The sequence below is a fragment of the Phyllostomus discolor genome, chromosome 2 (genome assembly GCF_004126475.2).
Source record: "Phyllostomus discolor isolate MPI-MPIP mPhyDis1 chromosome 2, mPhyDis1.pri.v3, whole genome shotgun sequence".
Classification (NCBI taxonomy): Eukaryota; Metazoa; Chordata; class Mammalia; order Chiroptera; family Phyllostomidae; genus Phyllostomus; species Phyllostomus discolor.
The window spans coordinates 91,892,227-91,910,399 of NC_040904.2; the positions used below are offsets into that span (position 1 = coordinate 91,892,227).

The 18,173-nt window shown below is 42.5% G+C and overlaps 1 protein-coding gene across 1 annotated transcript in view; it reads left to right on the top strand.

Annotated features, from left to right (window-relative positions):
- The first annotated feature begins 10,015 nt into the window (after positions 1–10,015).
- TMPRSS7 (transmembrane serine protease 7) overlaps positions 10,016–18,173 on the top strand; it is a 29,708-nt gene continuing 21,550 nt past the window's right edge. Inside the window, exons 1-6 of the mRNA XM_028505068.2 lie at positions 10,016–10,123; positions 12,440–12,507; positions 13,821–14,014; positions 14,937–14,975; positions 15,738–15,966; positions 17,248–17,378. Of these exons, the coding sequence (XP_028360869.1) occupies positions 10,031–10,123; positions 12,440–12,507; positions 13,821–14,014; positions 14,937–14,975; positions 15,738–15,966; positions 17,248–17,378 (754 nt within the window). The 5' untranslated portion in view covers positions 10,016–10,030. The remainder of the gene's footprint in view (positions 10,124–12,439; positions 12,508–13,820; positions 14,015–14,936; positions 14,976–15,737; positions 15,967–17,247; positions 17,379–18,173) is intronic.

The following is an 18,173-nucleotide window of genomic DNA, read 5'->3' on the forward strand; positions in this document are numbered from 1 at the left end:
GAACATCAGCATACATTAGTGTCCTACTCACACTCTAACAATCTAAGAGGAATAAAACACACACACACACACACACACACACACACACACAGAGTAATCAATGGGGATAACAAACCCGAGTCCCAGAGTCTCAGTTTGCAGGTCTGGGAGACAGCACGGTGGAGAAGGAACTTGTGAGCACTTTGCCAGGAAGGACCTCTGGAGCCAGGTGGGCAGCAGGGCAGACGAAGTCCTCAGTCCAGCAGGGCAGAGCCTCTGGTGGCCGATGCCAAGGGAGATCAGTGTGGCGTGGAGCAGCACTCTGCTGTGTGGAGCTCGGCTGTCTCAGCAGTGGTCTGGAGCCTGCCCCAGCTATACCTTGAAAGTGGTGCACTCCACCCTTCCAGGTCTTTTTGATCAGTGTCTTGGCACCCCTGATGCCAAGTGCAGACTTTGCCCAGGAGCCTACGGGTGGTACATGGCTGTTCTGTTCAACACCCCTGCTGACAAGTGTGGAACTCCCCCAGGAGACTGTTTATGGGTGGTCCTGCTCTGCAGACACAGCTACCCTGACCACGTGTGCAGATCCTTTAAGTATGTCTCCTTGCCAGACATGTCTGCTCTGACCTAGGCTGTTTCCCTCTTGAACCAAAGCGTTGTTGCTGACTGGCAGCCATCGTGGTGGATACGAGGGACCTCACTTTGTTTCATGCACTTTGTGCTCTCGTGACCAGACCAAGGCCATTCTACTGGTCCTGCCCTCCACACTGCTGCCTAGGGCACACAGTTCACTTGCATTGGTAAAACAAGTACTTCTAGAAATAAGGAAAAGAATACAGACAAGGTGGGCAAGTAAAGGGGGTTTATTTTTAAATATCTCAATCTTATAATTATGAAGCCTAAAGCATTATTAATTATTTCATCAGTGCTATTAGTAAATAATAAAAGCCAGGAAGCAAATCTGTACAATGTGACATAATTTTTTGTCATTCTGTCTTTACTCACTAATTTGTCACCACTTTCAACAGGCAGTTTCCCATTTGCTTTCTTATGACCTGGCGTTGAATGATAACGAAGTTTGTGTCTGTATTAGCAGAGCATTGTTTCCCTTTCAAAGGGCGATCAATTAGTTTTCTATGGATGCCTAGAGCCCACAGCGAAGCATGTTCGTGTCACAAGGACAAGATGTGTGACGTGTGAGCAATTCCTAACCTTTTTCCTCCCATCTCCTAAGGAAAATTCTGACAATTTCTCTCACCATTTCCCTCTGCTCCCCAGCTTGAACCTAATTCAGGTTGACATGGGGAAGAATGGGAGAGATGAGAACAGACAATTTTTATCAGAAAGGGCCCAGGTTTACTGAGAATTGCAAAAGGACAGGGGAGGAAAAATAAAAAAACAAAATCCCAAACTTCTTGAATCGGGATTTCCAGAGAGGGTGGCTAGACAGTGAGTGACAGCTGAATTGGAGAGTGAAGCTTCTGGAGCAAGAGCCGTGGGAAGCAGAGCTGAGGGTTACAGATCTCTTAATAGTCTTTGTAATAGGCTGCAAAAATTTAAATGACTTGTAACTACTTGGGGGTTGTTGGACTATATCCATGTGAGACGACCTTGCTTTGAGGCTCAGCCTGGGGAGGCCTGACCCCTATTAGAGTTACATTAAGAGACCTCTAGTTTTGGGTGCAAACTGCCTGCTAGGTCCCTTTAACATTCACTACACAGCGAGGAGGCAGCTTCAGTTTCTGAACTGGACCCGGTGGAGGTAAATTGATTCCTTTCCTCTGAAAGCTAGCTTGAATACAACGACCAATTCTTCTCGAGAGCGAACGTAAGGGGGTGAACACTGGCTTGGAGACAACTCTGGAGGTTCACATGTGGAACAGCTAACAATGGACAAAGAAAATGACGATGTTTCGTCCAAACCTGCTGATGTGCATGTAAGTGCAGTGTGGGAAGCTTTCTCTGTTACTTGAGTGCCACTTATTGTTGACCCTGTTAGTAAAATGAGACAATGTTGCTTTGTAAAAGTAAAGGAACTGATAATGAAATACTTTATCCTCTACGGTACTTAATGGAGTTTACAAATGTGGGTTTGTTTTGAAGTGTTGTACTTGGCAATTGATTCGCAGCTGTTTTTCTAAAACTCCAGGGAAATTGTACTGATCTCTACACAAATTCCATTTTAAAATTTAATCAGTGCTAACTGAGACTGCCTATAATGTGTTCTTGTGCTTAAAAACCCAACCTTGGCCTTGTCGGTTCTATGTGTGCTAACATTTTTGTGTGGGGGGTGTTTTATTTTTACTTCTTTGGGGTAATATTTGAAAATAGCTTGACACCATAATCAACTCATTCTACCATGAAACATTTTTCTCTTTGAGAACGTCCTCCTCTCTCCTGCTGGACATCCCACTAAAGGAGGTCTGGTCTAGTTCAATTTCACTGGGAGGGATATAATCTGCATTTCAGTCTAGGGGTTGACAAGGGTGTTTGGCAAAAAAGAATGAGGGAGCCATGAATAATTCAGAATGTACTTGGCCACATATTATCCTATTAATTGGAGGATTAAAGACTAAAAGACATGTACTTTGAAGGGAAGAGTAAGGGAGAGCAACACAGAGAGAGAGAACTCTTAAAAGAGCTCAAAAGAGAGATTATTCTTTGGAATTGGTGTTCTAGGTTGTTGCCTTTAAGAGAATGTGTGGTTAAAAGTCATTTCATCACTGGAGTTTAGTTACCCTGACATGTATAAATCTCTCCTTCAAAGAAGCTAAATCCTCCCCTACATTATTAAAGAATTCACAGGATCAAATGGCAGAGGGCAGAGGAGAAAAAAAAAAGGGAAAGGAAACAGTTAAATAATGTATTTTTTCCTTTTGTATATAACACTTTGCACACGAATACTGTAAAACCAATAATTCTCTCTGAACCCTCTATTTTATTATTTCTTTTTTAATGATTCTTTTATTTGTGACTGAGAAACTGATCGGTGCAGTGGCTGGCTTACAAGCGCAAACACACGAGGCACCGGCGAACCGAGCACTGCGACCCCGACCCCACAGCCCCGCACCCCCTCCCCTCACCCGCGCGGCATCCTCCTTCATGCTTTCATGCTTTCCTCCTCCCGCTCAGTCCTGAAGCCGTGACTGAGAAATCAATTCTCTTCTCTGAGAAACTTACATGCTTATTTTCGATCCTGTTTCAGCCTGGAAGAAACTGATTGTGGGAGGAAAGCTATGTGATACAAACATTTTAAGCACACACGTGTCCCCACAGCTGTGTACACAGGAACTGGCCCAACAGAAAATCCTGACCTCCTGACCTCAGGTCCCCTAGTCTCCGCTCTGTGAAACTCAGGCCGATCTTCCACAGCACCTATTTAGCCGAACTGGGGAGTTGAAAGAGGGCCTGGTAACCATTTCACCTGAGTCCATATGATGTCTTTTTTTTTCTGATCTTAATTGTGTGGTCAATTTATTACACTTATGGAAATAATTTTCATGACATATTTAGGCCTTTTAGCACCAAGATTCCCTTTACTGAGTGATTCCATTTAGCCTCTAGACTACTAATTGCTAATACATCTTTCTTTTCCTTGAAGATATCCAACATCTCAGTGGAGGTGGTCAGTGCCCCAGGGAAGCTTCCAGGGAGACCAGGGAGGCCGGGGCGGCCAGTGAGACCCGGGAGACGACCACCGAGAAAACCCATCAACAAAGCCAAACTCAAGAGGCCGCCCGTGAAGAAAGCTCGCTTTTGGAATGTCCAAAATAAAATCATCCTCTTCACAGTATTTTTGTCCATCCTAGCAGTCATAGCCTGGACTCTTCTGTGGCTCTACATCAGTGAGTACAAACCGACGCTGCCCTGGGGTCAGGGCTCACCCTGCGAGCTCAGCAGGACAAAGGCAGACCCAGTCTGCCCCTTGGTGTCTCTGGTAGGGCTTTCTCATTTCTCAGAGTAATAGCCATTTCTGAAACTCTTGAGGTGTTTAAGGAGGAAGAAACCAGAATTATCTCTCTCATTTCTTCTTTTCTGACTACTGCTTTCCTCCCACACATGAGCAAGAGGAGCAGAGATGGGTGATGGGATGAGAATTGCCGAAGAGTGTGCTCAGGAACAAATATTGACTAGTTCAGCAATGTAATCCATTTTTAGCTTTAAAAATGAATGGAATGCTAAGTTGTTTCATTTCCTCATTCCACCCACTGCCTGTTTCTAGGCAACCTTATATTCCAGCTCTCTGAGCTTCATTGTACTCTTGTACCTTTCTCTCCTCTATTATTTTGTTTTATTTTATTTTTTTTTTGTTGATCTGATTGATTGGAAATGAGTCATAACACACCCATGCAGCTCAGCAACTATAGCCTTTGTTGGCTTATGCTAGACTTCCCACTGCATACATTTTAATATGTTTCATGCAAGATATGAGTCTATCAAGGGAATTAAAATTTGGTGGAAAGTAAGATTTATAGGTAAAGAATGAATGAATATTGTCTTGAACAGTTCAGTCCCCTATAATTTGCATGGCACAATGCAAGACATCAGGCATACCAAGACCTCCAAAAAGCATCTTCAGGCATCTCCTGTCTGCAGAAAGCTCACAGATAGATTCTCTACTTTCAAAAAACTCACAGTTCAGTGCTGGAAGGGAGTGTGAGTTTATTTTTGTTTGTTTTTTTTTTTTTGGTTTCATTTTTTGTTTAAGCAATCACTTTACTTATTTCTTAAATTTTATTGTTGTTCAAGTACAGTTGTCTGCCTTTTCCCCTCACCTTTCCCCCAACCATAGCCATCCCCACCTCCCTCCCCTGATCCCAACCCCAGTTGGCTTTGTCCATGTGTCCTTTAGAGTTGTTCCTAAAAACCCTTCACCCTTTCCCCACCATTATCCCCTCTCATCTCCCATCTGGTTACCATCCGTTTGTTCTTAATTTCAATGTCTCTGGTTACATTTGCTTGCTTGTTTGTTTTGTTGATTAGGCTCCCATTAAAGGTGAAATCATATGATATCTGTCCCTCATCTCCTGCCTTATTTCACTTAGCATAATGCTCTACAGTTCCACCCACGCTGTCCCAAAGGGAAGGAGCTCCTTCTTTCTTTCTGCTGCATAGAATTCCATTGTGTAAATGTACCATAGTTTCTTGACCCATTCATTTACTGATGGGCACTGAGGTGGCTTCCAGCACTTGACTATTGTAAATTGTGTTGCTATGAACATTTGGGTGCATAGGTTCTTTTGGATTGGTGTTTCAGGGTTCTTAGGATATAATCCTAGCAGTGGAATTGCCAAGTCAAAAAGCAGTTCCATTTTTAGTTTTCTGAGGAAATTCCATACTGTTTTCCATAGTGGCTGTCCCAGTCTGCAATTCCACCAACAGTGCATTAGGGTTCCCTTTTTTCTGCAACCTCTCCAACATTTGTTGTTTCTTGCTTTGTTTATGATGGCCATTCTGACCAGTGTGAAGTGGTATCTCATCGTGGTTTTAATTTGCATCACTCTGATGGCTAGTGATGCTGAGCATCCTTTCATATGTCTCTGGGCCCTTTGTATGTCCTCCTTGGAGAAGTGTCTGTTCAAGTCCTTTGCCCATTTTTTAATTGGGTTGTCTTCCTAGAATGGAGTTGTGTGAGTTCTTTATATATTTTGGAGATCAAACCCTTGTCTGATGTATCATTGGAAAATATGTTTTCCCATATGGTTGGTTCTCATAAGCAATCACTTTATAACTGCAGAAAAGAAGTACCCAACAGGCCCAGGGATAGAATCCAGAGAAGGCTTCATGAACTGGCTTCTGAAAATTCATCTGACATATCTTGGGGTACCCACTGTGAGCTGGGCCCTGTGATGGGCTTGGGGACCAAATGGTAGACGTGAAGAATCTCTGTCCTTATAGACTAGGGGGGAAAGTCAAGTCAATGGGCACAAACACAAAAGACACATAACCCCAACCCAGAACAAACCAACTTACTTCCCATCAGTTCTCTTCTGGCCTCAACAGGTCCAATTGCATTGCTGTCCTAGCATTTTGTGTGCAGTTTTGGAAGATCATTGTGTAGAAGTAGTTTGTTGGCTGTGCTAACATCAGAGAAGAGCATTTCAGGAAGACAGATCAGGATGAGCAAAGGAAAACTGGTATGGACAAGTGAGAAGAAAATGTTCAACAAATAGCAGAGGTCAGTTCTGATACATGAAGTTTGGGCTTGGGGGCGGCCTTGAGAAATGAGGTGGACAGCTCATCAGGGACACCAAGCAGCATCTTGTGTGTTGGGCTAAGCTAAATAGTCAGGTAAAACATAATCAGTTCAGGGCCAAACTGATCTCCCTCACATTGTTGATATGCTTCCTCTTGCATACTTACTGACACCGGAAGGGTATGTGAGCTTCTAGATAGAAGTCATAGCTCTCATTTAAAGTTTAAGGAGTTTGAAGGGGAAGAAAGTCAAAGAAGCACTTCCCTGGTAAAATCAGGAACAAAGCAACCTTCATTTTATATGAGATGACCCATGAGGCAAGGCGATCCATCCAAAGTCACTTAACTTGAAAAAACAAATCTAGGGCAGAAGTTGAGGCCTCTTTCTCCTTACTCTGTGCCCCTCCCCTCTTCTCTATGTTGCCCGCAACTAATGGGACCCTGAGTGGATCATACAAGGGAGGCTGCTTCTTATCACTCGGACAGTTTATTCCTTCTTTTCAAAAATTAAATTTATTGGGGTAAAATTTATTAATAATACTACATAAGTTTCAGATGTAAAATTCTATGATATATCATTTCCATATTCCGTTGTGTGCACCACTCAAGTCTAGTCTCCTTCTCTTACCATATATTTGGCCCCTTCACCCTTTGCATCCTTCCCCCATCCCCCTCTCCACTGGTACCACCATACTGTTTGTTGTCTGTGTTTATGAGTTTGTTTGTCCATTCATTGCCTTTTATTTTATATCTCACATGTGAATGGAATCATATGGTTCTTGTCCTTTTTCCTTCTAGTTATTTTACTTAGCATAATACTCCCGCAACATCTTTTAAAAATATATTTTATTGATTATGCTATTACAGTTGTCCCATTTCCTCTCATTCACTCCCCTCCACCCTGCACACACCCTCCCACTCACATTCCCCGATTTTAGTTCATGTCCATGTGTCATACTTATAAGTTCTTTGGCTTCTACGTTTCCCACACTATTCTTACCCTCTACTGTCTATTTTCTACCTACCATCTATGCTATTTATTCTCTGTACCTTTTCTCCCTCTCTCCTCCTCCCACTCTCCTGTTGCTAACCCTCCATGTGATCTCCATTTCTGTGGTTCTGTTCCTGTTCTAGTTGTTTGCTTAGTTTGCTTTTGTTTTAGATGTGGTTGTTAATAATTGTGAGTTTGCTGTCATTTTACTATACATATTTTTTATCTTCCTTTTCTTAGGTAAGTCCTTCTAACATTTCATATAATAATGGTGGTGATGAACTCCTTTAACTTGACCTTCTCTGGGAAGCACTTTATCTGCCCTTCCATTCTAAATGAAAGCTTTGCTGGATAGAGCAATATTGGATGTAGGTCTTTGTCTTTCACAACTTGGAATCCTTCTTTCCAGCCCCTTCTTGCCTGTAAGGTCTCTTTTGAGAAATCAGCTGATAGTCTGATGGGAACTCCTTTGTAGGTAACTGCCTCCTTATCTCTTGCTGCTTCTAGGAGTCTCTCCTTCACTTTAACCTTGGGCAATGTAATTATGATGTGCCTTGGTGTGTTCCTCCTTAAGTCCAACTTCTTTGGGACTCTCTGAGCTTCCTGGACTTCCTGGAAGTCTATTTCCTTTGCCAGATTGGGGAAGTTTTCCTTTATTATTTGTTCAAATAACTTTTCCACTTGTTTCTCTTCCTCTTGTCCTTCTGGTACTCCTATAATTTGGATGTTGGAATGCTTAATGATGTCCAGGAGGTTCCTAAGACTCTCCTCATTTTTTTGAATTCTTACTTCTTTATTCTTTTCTGATTGGATGTCCCTTTCTTCCTTCTGGTCTACTCCATTGATTTGAGTCCCAGTTTCCTTCCCATCACTATTGGTTCCCTGTACATTTTCCTTTATTTTACTTAGCAGAGCCTTCATTTTTTTCATCTAATTTGCGACCAAATTCAACCAATTCTGTGAGCATCTTGATTACCAGTGTTTTGAACTGTGTACCTGATAGGATGGCTATCTCTTCGTCACTTAGTTGTATTTTTTTCTGGAGTTTTGATCTGTTCTTTCATTTGGGCCATTTTTTGTCTTGATGCACCTGTTATGTAATAGGGAGCAGAGCCTTCGGTGTTCACCAGGGCGGGGCAACCCAGTCGCCGGGTTGTGACTCTGTATGTTTAGGTGGGGTCTGAGATGGAACAATGGTGCTTGCTCCACACATTGCCTGTTTTTCATCACTTCCCCCATTTCCCCCAAGCAAATTGGGCCCTTCTAGTGCTGATTCCCAGGCAGGTTGGTTTGTGTACATTCTAGGACCCTGTGGGTCTCTTCAACAAATTCTCCTGTGAGGCTGGGAGTCTTTCCTGGCACCTCAACCCCACAGGTGTTTTCAACTGGTGTTTTGAGGCTTTATCTCCCTGCTCAGGGACCCTGGGTTGTGCAGTCTGTCTTGCTCTCCAGTTTCACCTGGTTTAACTGCGCACAAATGTGGGACCGCCTGGTCTGCTAGCTGCCTTGTGCAATGTGCCCCTCCACAATCCACTGCCTCGCTGGGCCCACCAGCTGATGCCTTGTCGTGACCCCTCTCCACCCAGCTGCCCGACTCCACCCCTCCTACCGGTCTGGATGAATGTGTCTACTTTAGCTCCTTGGTTGTCGGACTTCCATACAGTTCAATTTTCTGTCAGTACTGGTTGCTTTTTGTTTCTAAATTGTTGTTGTCCTTATTTTGGTTATTTGGGGAGGCACAGTGTATCTACCTATGCCTCCATCTTGGCCAGAAGTCTCTGCACCATCTTTTTAATCTAGCATCACTTATTTAGCATTTCCATGTGCTCTTCCTCCATCCCCCTTATTTTCTCACTTCCTTCTCCCAAACATTTATTGAGCTTCAAAGCTAAATCAGGCACTGGCTGCTCGGTGTTAGGGGTTAAGAGACAAAAAGAAGGTTCCATTCCTCTAGAAGGACAGACATCCAAACAGAAGTGATGATACAGTCCTGCAGGTGCCACAGGAAGGACATTACCCCTGCTATGGGGACAGGGGGGGAATGGAGTCACATTGCAGAAAGCCCTTGGTAACAAAAAAAAAGGCAGAAAAGAGAGCCTTCATCTCCCCAAGCTATTCTCAACATCAGCAGCATCTGAAGGTGACTTAGGTGCAGTAGTGTCTTTGCCTGTTTTGGCACTGGCCTGATGCCCAAGGCCATGGCCATGGTCTTCACTAGGCAAAGCGCTTGCACAAAGGTGACCTGACACTGGGCTGAGGACTACACTTTGTGGATTGTCAAAAGGATGAATTCTCTCTGCACTACATAGAACTGAGGACTGGCCCAGCACCCTGTGCATCAGCCACACAACTCAGAGAGAGGATGAGCAGCTGGGGGCTCCATGGAATTCCACTGGGGACCTGCCCTCTTCTCATACTGTGCTCACTTCACCTCAGAGCCTGACAGCAGACATTTCTTACCTCCTTACCGTCCACAGGCTTGGGCTCCATAAAAATCGTATACATTCTTTTTGGCCCCTTAGTGACTCTATGCATGTATAAAGTCTAAGAAATATATCTTTTACCTTTTCATCTTTTCTAATCTTGTTCTTAAGTATTTTCCAAAAGCTGAAAGAGAGAATAGAGTATGTTAAGGGATATGGTGATTTATCGATGATGGAAGAGATGCTACTAACTACATTTAGAATTCTGCATGCTGTGAACCAGTAAAATAATAGTTGCCTAAAATAAAACCATTTTAGGAGTCTGAGACTGACATAGATCAGACAGTGCCTCATTTCCTTACACATGGGAAAGCCACCGACCTGCCTTTTCTCCCATCTTACAGGCAAAACAGAAAGTAAAGATGCCTTTTACTTTGCTGGAATGTTTCGCATCACCAACATTGAGTTTCTTCCCGAATACCGAGAGAAGGAGTCCAGGGAATTCCTGTCTGTGGCACGCACTGTACAACAAGTGGTGAGGTGATGGCGGGTGGGGAGAGACTGGGCAGGGTGGGGCCGGGGGACAGGGTGGAGGGGGGAGGGTCAGTGTCACAGTGTGCAGGGTGGACAAAGGAGGCAGTCAGGAATCACGGGATGTAGCTCATGTTGGCTATATGATAGAGTTTCTTACTTGATAGGATTGCTTATTTCTTTCTTTCTGCTGGAAGTAAAAAGAAATTGTTCTCTGAGCTTCAGTTTCAATTTTTCTCATCTGTAAAATAAAGGAATTGAATCAGGTCATCTTTAAAATGCCTTTTAGTACTGACTTTACATGTGTGCTGATTGATTCTGTGATCAGTATACACTCATTTCAACCTCGATGCACTGGCATTTCTTCACTTAAACAAAAACTTTCTCATTAAGGAACTAGTACATGTATATTATAAACATTCAGGAAAGTCACCCTGGCTGTATGGCTGGTGACTTTGGAGTGGTGATGTGGCTCAGTTGGAGCATCATCATGTAACTGAAATATTGTGGGTTCAATTCCTGGCCAGGGCACATACCTGGGTTCTGGGTTTGGCACCTGGTCCAGGCATGTATGAGAGGCAACTGGTCAATGCTTCTTTATCACATAGATGTTTCTCTCTCCTCCTTCCTCTCTCTCTGAAAGCAATGAAAAAATATCCTTGGGTGATGATTAAAAGAATCTAAAAATATAAAAGAGGCATAGAATAAGTAAGTAAAAGTGTAGTTTAATAAGCATAAATAAAAATGTGTGAAGAGTAAAACCCATAAAAGTATCAAAAGAACATTAAAATCTTCTTTAACATCACCAAAGATAGATCCCCATTTTATTCTGCACCACGGAGACATAGTGGGTAGCTCAATATTGAAATTTTAGTAGATATTCCATCCTATAATCTGACTTTTAATTCTTACTATTAGTTTGCATATTTCTATGCAAATGAAAATTATTTTAAAAATAAATTTTCAAAGCTACAAATTTAGGAAATTCCTTTTGATTGGGTACTTGTTTCCAATTTTTACTACTATTGATAATGCTACAGCAAAACTAGTGCATAAATCATGTGTATCTCTGATTACTTCCTTAGCTGACTTTCTAAATTATTATTGGTCAAATAGAAAAATATTGATTCATTGATCTTGGTACATATTACCAGGTAGAAAGTTCCTGCCGAGTTGTGTCTGCAGGGCAATGGAGGGGCACCCGCACACTGTGGCGCAGAGGGAGCACAGGCTGTGAGAGAGGGCAAGCAGAGCCAGGAGTGGGCGCAGCGCCTCTTGGTTATCGAGGGCTTTCTACATACTGGGTGTGTTGCTAAACCCTTTACCTTTAATATACATCAGTTATTCCTCAAATTATCTCCAAAAGGTAGGCATTTCTAAAAAATGTATTTTATTGATTATGCTATTACAGTTGTCCCATTTTCCTCCTGTATTCCCCTCCACCCTGTATCCCCCTCCCACCACCATTCTCCCACCTTAGTTCATCACCACTTTATAGATTTAAAAAAGAAAAGAAAAAGGGGATGGAGGAGCAAAACACATGGAGACCCAGCAGGTATAGGTAACATGTAGGCTGCACAGTAAATTAAAACTCCACAGCTCCATTTTTTCCACCGTGCTATATTATGTCTAGGGTAATATTTTCCCCTCCTGGACCATTTGGGTGGGTGATTTTTGCTACTGTGTAGAAGGGGTAATCCAAGGGAAGATTTGACAGATGAGTCAGTTTGCTTTTAGAAGTGGTAAGCAAGGTAAATTGATTGAAATAGCTCTCTTTTGAGATCCAATGATGGAATTTTAAAAAGGCTGGGTGTATATCAGAGTCTGGTGACTTAAGAAGGGGTTGGTAGTCCCAGTTGTGAGCACCATTCGCCCTCTAGTGGCTACTATAAGAATGTGTCCTTAAAAATACAATTTTTCAACACCATTTATTTATTGATAGAAAGGAGATTGGGTCAAAGATTTTGAAGATGTGCTTAAAGCCGTTTGATTTATTAACCATGGAGGAAATGAACTTTCGAGTAGGCAGAATACAGAAGTTAAGCTTGATTAGGTTGTATAAAGACAGAAATACATGAGTAAAGGTAACAAATTATTCTTCCGGCAAAGCAGAATGAAAGTAAAGTAACCAAGACTGGTGCAGGAAGTAAAAACTTATTTGAATTCAAGGGATAATGTCTGGGTTTGGAGTTAGAGACCTTTAGTTTGAGCCTTGTTTTTCTCCCTGATAGCGAATCAGAGCTTGGACCTAGGTCATGCTAGGTACTACGAGGAGAGCCAAGTTTGGAAGATTTCAGACACCTCTGTTTTTCTATTTTAGGTAAACGTGGTTTATACAACATCCGCCTTCTCCAAATTTTACAAGCAGTCTGTTGTTGCAGATGTCAGGTAATGTGTGTCGCTTGCTTTGGGATCTCTACGCCACTGTTGGTAATTCCTGTCAAAGCCGCGGAAGGGCCAGGATATTGCCATTCTCCAGTCACTTCTTGGGGCAGTTGTGGGTTAACAGCCCTTTAGTGCAATAGCAACCTAGTTCCTTACTGTGTGCTGTCATGTTGAGTTTTTACCTACAAAAGCCTGCCCTCCTCCGTATCTGGGCAAAATGACCGCTAACCTGGCTGCTGTATTGGATGAAGGGAAAAAGAAAACAAAGACCAGTATTTCTCAGAATACATTCAGTAAAAAAACTGATCATTAGAGCCCTGGCTGGTTGTGGCTCAGTTGGTTGGAGCGTCATCCCATAAATCAAAAGGCTGTGGGTTTGACTTCCGTCAGGGCACATGCCTAGGTTGCAGGTTTGGCCCCTGGTCAGGGCACCTATGGGTACAGGAGGCAGCCCATCGATGTTTCTCTTTCACATCAATGTTCTCTCTCTCTCTTTCTCTCTCTTCCGTCCTTCTCCTCTCTCTGAAATAAGCATGTCCTCAGGTGAAGATAAAAAAATTCTAAAAATCCCCCTAACTGATCTCTAGAGATCTTTTGAGAAAAAAAAAAGGATCCCATGGTCAAGTAATTTTCCGGAAAAGTTATGAGTCCTGTGTTGTACCCCCACCTTCCCGTACCCCAGTACATCTGCAGAGAGTCACAATCCACTTCAGCATGAAAATCTTAAAATAATTTGTTTACTTTCCCTCACTTGTATAATATTTCCCAAGTTATTTACTAAAGAACACTACCTTATGTTTTCTTTTCCATAAATCATGACAATACTTGTGCAGTTAGTAGTATCTGCCCCAGGGTCAGACTGAAACCAAAATGGGGTGGATTGCTGCATGGGCCATGTACTAGCTGTGTGGTTTTGTTATGGTTGGCCTTAATCTTCTCATCTATAACTGGCATAATAATAGGGTCTTCCCCATAAAATTAAGGCAGATTTGGCACTGTGTATGGACACCCATCATGAGGTATCAAAAATTATAACTTGCTATTTGTAATAGCAGTGAATACTGATTGGTAGTCATGGAGATGCAACTATCCACTGATGGTTCTAGATCTGGGCCCAACACAAGAACACACGTACTGTGGTGCTTTCCCTTTCCAGTCCCCATGACAGGCGTCGATGACTTCCTAAAGAAGGAGTTATGTTCAGCCGAGTGGTGTGCTCACTGGCCTTAACCGGTGAGGTGTCAGGTGGGCCACAGGTGGCCTAAAGATGTCTACTTCCTAAGAGGTGTCCCTGAATGTTTCTCTTTTCACTGCAGCAGTAACAACAAAGGTGGCCTCCTTGTGCACTTTTGGATAGTGTTTGTCATGCCACATGCCAAGGGCCATATCTTCTGTGAGGACTGCGTGGCCGCCATCCTGAAGGACTCCATCCAGACGAGCATCATAAACCGGACCTCGGTGGGAAGTTTGCAGGGTCTGGCTGTGGACATGGACTCTGTGGTGCTAAATGGTGATTGTTGGGTAATTCTCTACACATTCCTTCTGACAGCTCTCCTGACACTGTCATTAGTGTAGTCACTACTCAAACGAAGCATTCTCTTTCACAATCCCAGTGCAACAGGACTGGTTGAAGACATGGGAGCTGTGTTGATGGAGGAAGTTGCTAAATGTTACATACATTGATTGGACAGTAGAGTTGGGGGAGACATATATATTTGAACTTATGAGAGCATACCCCCCGTATTTAATTTGGCTTATTCAAACTAAGTTTCCAAGGAACAAGTCCTGCAGAAGGACAATTTTTCTGAGGTTTATCTTGCCTCTTTCTTCATCCAGACCGAACTGAACCTATGTTATGTAGTATTGCCCAGTGTTCCAAATGGCTGGCCCCATAGCCTTGTCGAATGCAAATTCTACCATTTTCCTTGACAATATAATTTAATGGCTTAATGTTGTACAACCCAAAATTTATGTGGCTTTCTCTTTTGATTTCAATTTTATATATGCTAAGCTTATAGTAGGTAGCCGATATGTAGTTGTTTAATGAATGAAAATTCTGTACCACATATACAATTTCAGATATATGACTAATTAATGTGACTATTATCATATTTGTTTCATTTCCTTTTTAAATTTAAAAATGTTTACAATTTGTTACTATGGTTAACTTTAAGCATACAAAAGAAAAAGAATAGTATAATGAACTCTGGTATACCTTTTACTCAACTTCAAAAACTATTAATTTATGCCTATCCTATTTGATCTTTAAATTCCTAAACAACCTCCCCTATTCTCACTGGATTAATTTAAAACAAATCCCAGATATGTCGGATTGTTTTTAAAGGACTGAAAACATTTGTTTTTTAGGCAAAATTCTAACAAATGAGACGCTGAGACCGACGGTCTTTTTTCTGTGTGTTTTTTCAATGCAGCTGGGCTTCGGTCAGATTACTCTGCCACCATAGGATCTGGTAAACTGTGTCCTGTGGCTTCTCCCCTCTCCACCCTCCCCTACCCTCCCCCACCCTCCCCCACCCTTCTCTACCCACTGCCTCCAAATCAGTGTCTTTGGGAGCTATAGTTTTCCTTGTCCAATGATGATATTTGTTAGTGCTCTCTTCAAGTTGCAAATGACAGAAATATACTCAAATTGGTTTAAGCATCAGAGAAACTTGATTGACTTGTAAACCTGGGACACACCTGGGGTGGGGAGACCTGGCTTCAGGTATGGTTGGGCCAGGTTCTAAGATAAAATATCATTAGGACGCTGCATCTCTACTCTCCCCTGTTGAGGTTGAATCAAGTGTATTCTTCCAATGTGGTGGCATAAATGGCCACCTGAAGATCCAAGCTATAATTTATCAGTTTAGTAAACATGGTAGAAAAAAATAACCACATGAGTATATTTCTCAATAGTTCCTGCAGAGGCACTGGGACTATGTTTCAATGTCTTGGATTGGCTAACATGCCCACTCCTGAACCACCTTCTTTGACTGTGATTGGCCAGTCTGAGTCATATGCCTTCTTCTGTACCTAGGGGTAAACCATATAGATGTGATAGGGATAGTTTCTCAAAGTAAAATCTAGGTGCTGTGATCAGAAGAGAGGGGGGTGGACTCCAGACTGGCAAAGACATCAGAGGTCCTCCACATGACTTCTTTTGCTCTTTACTCTTCTGTAACGATGTCCAGAAAAGTCATTCCTAAAACAAAACAAAAGCGCTGTCTCCACAGACAAAGGCTGCTCTCAGTACTTGTATGCAGATCACCTATCACTTCGCTACCCTCTGGAGATTTCTGCAACCTCAGGGAGGCTCATGTGCCACTTCAAGCTGGTGGCCATCGTGGGCTATCTGATTCGTCTGTCCATAGAGTCCGTCCAGATCGAAGCCGACAACTGTGTCACCGACTCCCTGACCATTTATGACTCCCTCTTGCCAATTCGGAGCACCATCTTGTATAGGTATTACACAGGCACTCTGGTTATGGAGGAAAAGATTTTTTTTAACAGTATCTCTCTTTTGTAGTATTTGGGTTTCCCTTGGTTTCTTTGTGAGCCATTTTTGTGTGTACACATGAGGTCGGTGACTGACCCATGGCCCACATAGTGCCCTCTGTATTAGCCTATCGGACACAACGTTTTCTGTCCCTTTGTGGCACACGAGAATCATAATCAGTGTAGCAGGGCCTCCAGCCAATATTTCTGAAACCTAACAGATTTTTTCTTTAATTTTGCTTTTATTGCAATCATAATGAAGTATACTGTTTCAATAAGGGTAAGAATAAATATTCTGTGGTGATTGCATAACATTAATAAGACAATTAAATGTTTTTTCTTATTTTAAAGTAACACAATATTCTTTGTGAAAGGGAAGTCTGAGAAAACAATATCAACTATTTCATAAACCCATAATCCAGAACATGTATCTGTTATATTTTTGCATAAATCTTCTCACTTACATATATACACTTACATGTCCATATACATACACTAATATTTTTTACTTTACTTTTATGAGTGCTAGTATTTTGTTCATCTAATGGCAGTTGGGCTTTAGTAAGGATTTATTATTTGTTAGTCACTGGCCTAAAAATGTGAGTGAATTATCTTATTTTTAATAGTGTTTAATGTGTATGCAACAGTGTTTCTGGTATATATGTATTTATTTATATTTTGGAGATGAACGTGCATGTTAAAAATCTGTACAGCACATAAAGATGTGCAGTGCACTATAAGTTTGTCACTGGCTCCCACTGCTCAATTATTGTTACTGATTTCATTTTGCCCTTCCAGACACATTTAGTTATTATCTCATTCAATCCTCACCACAATGCTGTGTGAGGAATATACCATTATCATTACTTCCATTGGATAGCAGGGAAACTGGCATTTATGAAGACTTAGTTCCTTGATTGCCCAGGGTTTTTCAGGCAGTTAAGTGATGGAGCTGAGTTGGGAACCCAGTTTTCCTTAGCCATTAAGTACTCTGCCTTTCCACCCTGTTGGCTCTGAGGGAGGGTCCAGGGATGGCCACCCAGAGAATTCTCTGGTGGTTTTCTGTGCCTGTATCGGCTCCTGTCCATCTGCTGTGCCCTGTAGCTGCTAGCTGACGACGACCTGGCTGGTGGTGGTGAACAAGAACTGTGTGGATGGCCCAGAAAATGTGTGGAATTAGCAATGGACAAAAGCCCACTCCTCAACAACCTATTATTCATGCACTCTTGTTTTATTATCTGGTTTCAGAATTTGTGAGCCCACAAGAACATTAATGTCATTTGTTTCTACAAATAATCTCATGTTGGTGACATTCCAGTCTCCTCAGGTACGGAGGCTATCAGGAATCCGGGCATATTTCGAGGTCATCCCAGAACAAAGTAAGTCTTTCCCAACAACAACACAAAGTCTCCCTTGGAAATCTGTGACAGTGCTGTGTGATCTCGTCCCAGGCTGCACATCCTAACACCGGTTGTGTGAGTCAGGGACTCTGACTCAGGGTCCAGTCAAAGAGAGGTCATATTAGTTACTCTAACAGGGAAAATCTAATGTAAAGAACTGTTAACTTAGTATAAAGGTGTTGACCAGATAACTCAAAAGGCAAACAGACAAAACCGTAAGCTATCATGGCTGTAACACACATAGGAAGCAACTCCCACCTGCAGGTCTAGGGGAACGAAGGAAATCGGTCAGAACGAGTACAGTTTAGAGCCTGGAAGAGGGGTCTGTGGAGTGAAACTGAGGAAGCGTCGCCGCTCAGCTGGTGCTGGTGTCTCTGAGTTCAGAGCTGGGGGTCCTTGGTCCTAGACCCAGACCTCTAAGGAGGGGGTGCCAGACAGTTGAGGCTGGTATTATCTTTGGACAATAATGTGGACATTGGAAAAACTGCTAAAGGATTCGACTCTGCACAGGAATGAAGTGTATCTGGGGTGGGGTGAAGAAAAGTCACTGGGGTGACACTTCTGGGAAGAAAAGGCCGGAAGTCCAGCTCTTCTTCCTCCAGTGCTTTCCTGTTAGCGCCCCCTGTTGGCAGAGCCTACCAGGAAACCAGGTAGTAAAGAAAGGAAGTGGTTTGCAGGGTCTCGGCCTCAGCTGATAGGCAAGTAGCTCAGTAACTAGTACACTAGGCTGTCTTTTGTGACTTTTAATTTATAGTTATGCCTGCAAATGCTATC